Consider the following 4,149-nt stretch of genomic DNA (forward strand, 5'->3'; position numbering starts at 1 on the left):
TTTGAAATAGAATTGGACTGGCAAGGACATGAAAGACATGACTTGTAACTCATGTATAACGATAGGTTAGATAACCCACTCTACTGTGGATTCATAACCCCATCATATCTCGTACTGTCAATTTCACATTTTAACACAGCAAACAATGTACTGGACTCAAGTCTATTTTAGTTGGTCATAACCTATCCCAACCAGCCCACCAAACAGGCCCTATCAGAAATAAAGAATCAAATGTGGACAATTAACCGAAGAGAAAAAAGAAAGGAAATTAGCTGCAAAAGTCGATAGTTTTTCTTTCTCACTATTGAGTTATGCGTGCAATGTACCTATCCAAGCTCAAGATATAGCAATTACATCAGAGAGATTGAACATCTGAATTATCCGCACCAGCTTCTCAGTTAGCTTCCCCGGACACTTCTTTTGACACCTCTGTCGGCACCTGTAAGAAGTTCCCCAGCAACCTCTGATCCAAAACCATATTAGGAACCTGCAAAGCAAAGTCACTACTGAGTACTGTTTCGTACAAAGACACACATATACAAGTAATGTGCAAAAAACAGAGAGAGAGAAACCTTGTCTCCGAAGAAAATTTTAGTGTTATCAGCTATGGCATCGATGAATTTAAGCTCAAGAAACTGCGGAGTAAGCTTCAACTTGTTTGCTTCAGCTTCCTTCATAACTTTGTAGAAATCAGCATCTGCAAGGCTCCTTTCCCGAGCTGTGTACATCTGGTTTTCAATCTCCTGCTGCCTCCTAGCACTGTCCTTCTCCGTCAACTTTTGTTCCATGAGAATCTTACTGACATTGGCATTCTTCTCAGCCTCACTGATAGCCATCTTCTTCTTGGTTTCTGCCTCTTTCTCCACTACTCTCTGTCTCTCTATAGCAATTAAGACCTACAAAGTAACACGAAACAGTTATGATATAACAAAGAATGCTGTAACTCTAAAGAGAGGGTAGCCCAAAATCTTATGACAAACTTTTTGTTCTAAAGCATGTCCAATGTTTGGGCATCAAGTACTTGGGAGAGTAATTTGAGTAAAACTGGATATAAACAAGACTTCTCTATCAATATTCAGGGAAAATTTGTGACAGGAAATTATAAATTCCACAAAATAACTAAAAGGGGGAAGTGGAATCAGAATATATAGTTTATAAATTATGTAATGTTTGTAACAGAATTATGGATGAAGAAATGGAATAAAATGAACTCTTTATCTTTATCATTACCTTGGTGCGCTCCTCTTCCATTTGCTCAAAGTTACGTCTTATACTTTCTGGGATGGTAGGCTTTGTAACACGGACATTGATGATTTCAATACCCGGAGCATAACGGGTACAGTCACCCTGAAGAGCTTCTTTCATCTTTTCATCAATCTGAAAGGGTATGTTTTGTTGACAATCAATTATGAGGCTTTGGATATTACTGAATGATAAAAAGAATTCAACCCACAAATATAATACAACAAACTAGCTCATTAAAACAATTCTTCAAAACACATGCGATAATCCTCAGTTTACATTACAGAAGAGAACGAAAAAATATATGCTACTCGTGTATGTATCAGGCTCATTTGCATTTTTTCAAAACACATGCTCATATACTACAGATAAAAAAAAAGAGTAACACACTCGTGTGCATTCCACCTTACCTGATCGAACACATCAATATAAACTTCTTGAAGAGAATGTGAGGTGCAGAACTGATTGATCTCATGATGAATTTTGTCATATATCCAGGTATTGTCATAATGGATACCGTAATTGAGAAGCGTCTCGTACACAAAATCCTTACGAAGCCTGTTTACAACCTGCAAAATGCATCTTAATTAGTGCATGCACAGTGAGGATATTAGAAATCTGACTTCACGCAACATTGAACAATAATATCGCACCACGCAACATTGAACAATAATATCGCATAGCCTTACCTCAATCTTCTCAAAATTGATCATGACACCCCCTTTTGTACCACATGGAATATCCCTCACCTGCAATTTTGTTAACAGAAGGTTTCAAAACTCTAACGAATGGAAAGACACCTCAATTTCCAAACACGGATTACCAAAGTTACCTGATCAGTCTGCAGGGTCACTTGAACTGGTTCAAAATGGGTGACCAGAGGCAACTTGAGATGAAAACCTGAAATTTAAAATAATGAGAAGCAGGCAACGTTAAGGCCTATGCAAGCAACTTCTCAATGCAAATTACCTGGATCTGTAATTGTCTTCAGAAGAGCGCCTCCTCTCCAATATACCCCAACATGACCTTCTGGGACTTGGTGCAGAATGGATAGAGTTGTTGATGTTGGAAGAACCGTCTATAAACATCAAGACGTCCCAGGTTTAAGAATTTAGCATACTACTCGAAGTTCCCTGGCTAGCATATCATATAGTTAAGCAAAAATACAATCCAAGTCTATTGCTACTATCATTACGGAAGGATTCCCTGTGATTCATCCATTAACCTGAACAGGTCGTTATGAACACGTGTATTAAGCCAAATGTTACAATTAACAATCACAATCGTTTGAGGTTATGAACACGTGTATTAAGCCAAATGCTACAATTAACAATCACAATCGTTTGAGGTAGCTCAAACAATTGTTTGTGGTGGTCTAAGAAAAATTCCGAGAAAAATCTTCAATTCGATCCATTATTGAGAAATTGCATAGTTCTAATTCTCAATCAACCAATGCAAATATAAGATAGAGGATTAATCAAGTCAGCAGATGAATTTTGATGCACATAATCATGCTTAGCAAACATATAATCATTACTTGACATGACAAAAGAAAGCATTACGAAACTGTAATCCCTAATTAATACTTTCAACACAAATCTATGCATTAGGTAGAAATCAAGAACAGATACATTATACTCGAACTAGAGGAATTAATTGAACCATCATAAAACCTAAAAGTGAAACAAATTGATGTACAATTGAGGTAGTACTGCATATCAATTGATGGATTAAGCTCGAAGAAAAACCCTAAAACACGATGAAACAAACGAATATCGAAGAAATATAAAAACAAATTAGTAGTGAAAAAAGAAGACCTAGCCGGAGTTCTAAGTTGGAGAGCAAAGTATGAAATGCGAGAGGGGTTACCACGGCGAAAATGGCGAGGAAAGCGAAGAAGACAAAGAAAATGGCAGAGGAATCGCCGCCGCCTTGAGGTGGTGGCTGAGGGCGATTTTGTGGAGCTCCTGGTCTCAGCTGGTTTGGATCCATGGCGGTTTTTCTCTCGCTCGCTCACACAGTGTGCTCTACTGCTCTCGCGTTTTCTTTCTCTCTTTGATTCCTTTTTTCGGGCAAATCGGAATTGGGTATTTAAAGAGTAAATTCACTTGGTGAACAAGATAAATTTTTAGTTGTGACGGAAATACGGATGATACATCACGGGTTTTTATAAAAAATTTTAATTTTTAAATTATTAATCTTTTAATACACATAATTCACCATTTATATAGGAACACATAGTGTACCATCTCGTGTGACAGTCAAGCTGAAAAATCTCATGGTGAACATTGACCGTCTGATGAAGTGTGAATTACACGTGGAGCATCGAAAGTGGGTGCAGTTGCTTCAGTGAAATTTCGTGTGTAAGATTGGTGCGATTTCACTGTTGCAACGGCTTTCTTGCGGCCGCAGGTAATAGGAAAAAACTAAAAAGACTTTTGATTTTAGTTTTTAATAGAAGACTTTTTCAATCTTGACTTTATATTTTCCAAAAATTCTAAATTTCCCACTTTTATATATATATATATATATATATATATATATATATATATATATATAACGGTGACGAAGAGATTATTTACTATGCCGAGAAGCCAGCCGGTACACCAAAGTGTTATAATAAAATTGATTAAAAACTTAAAGAAAAACAAATTTCAACTAATTATATTATGAAACTTTGTGTACCAAGTCGTGTTACTAGCACATTTAAAAATTTATCCCTCCTATAATGTGGCCTCTAAGCGTGTATACGGAAGACGCAGAAAATCTAGCAACCATGCCTAAAATGTTAGCCTATGCTGGAGTGAGTGTTTACTCAAGTCACTAATTTCTCAAATTCCTTGTTGTCTACATGTTACTTTCACCATGTTTCTGTTGAGATCGTGTGCTCTTGGAGAAGGGAGGCTA

General features: G+C 36.9%; 1 protein-coding gene across 1 annotated transcript; it reads right to left on the bottom strand.

Moving 5' to 3' along the window:
• Positions 1-268: 268 nt before the first annotated feature.
• Positions 269-3,317, bottom strand: LOC126608544 (uncharacterized). Its single transcript, XM_050276493.1, has 8 exons — positions 3,112-3,317; positions 2,212-2,320; positions 2,075-2,142; positions 1,932-1,991; positions 1,653-1,811; positions 1,231-1,377; positions 573-896; positions 269-487 (listed from the first exon to the last, which is right to left on the bottom strand). The coding sequence occupies exons 1-8, from the start codon at positions 3,232-3,234 to the stop codon at positions 395-397; spliced, it is 1,083 nt and encodes a 360-aa protein (XP_050132450.1). The 5' UTR covers positions 3,235-3,317; the 3' UTR covers positions 269-394.
• Between the last annotated feature and the right edge of the window lie 832 nt (positions 3,318-4,149).

The sequence above is a fragment of the Malus sylvestris genome, chromosome 16 (genome assembly GCF_916048215.2).
Source record: "Malus sylvestris chromosome 16, drMalSylv7.2, whole genome shotgun sequence".
Classification (NCBI taxonomy): Eukaryota; Viridiplantae; Streptophyta; class Magnoliopsida; order Rosales; family Rosaceae; genus Malus; species Malus sylvestris.

Excerpts from the sequence above, each read along its gene's own strand:
- LOC126608544 (XM_050276493.1), bottom strand. The coding sequence starts at position 3,234 with ATGGATCCAAACCAGCTGAGACCAGGAGCTCCACAAAATCGCCCTCAG. Across the intron at positions 1,812-1,931 it reads TCAATTTTGAGAAGATTGAG|GTTGTAAACAGGCTTCGTAA; the intron begins GTAAGGCTATGC and ends TGCATTTTGCAG. Across the intron at positions 1,378-1,652 it reads ATATTGATGTGTTCGATCAG|ATTGATGAAAAGATGAAAGA; the intron begins GTAAGGTGGAAT and ends ATACCCTTTCAG.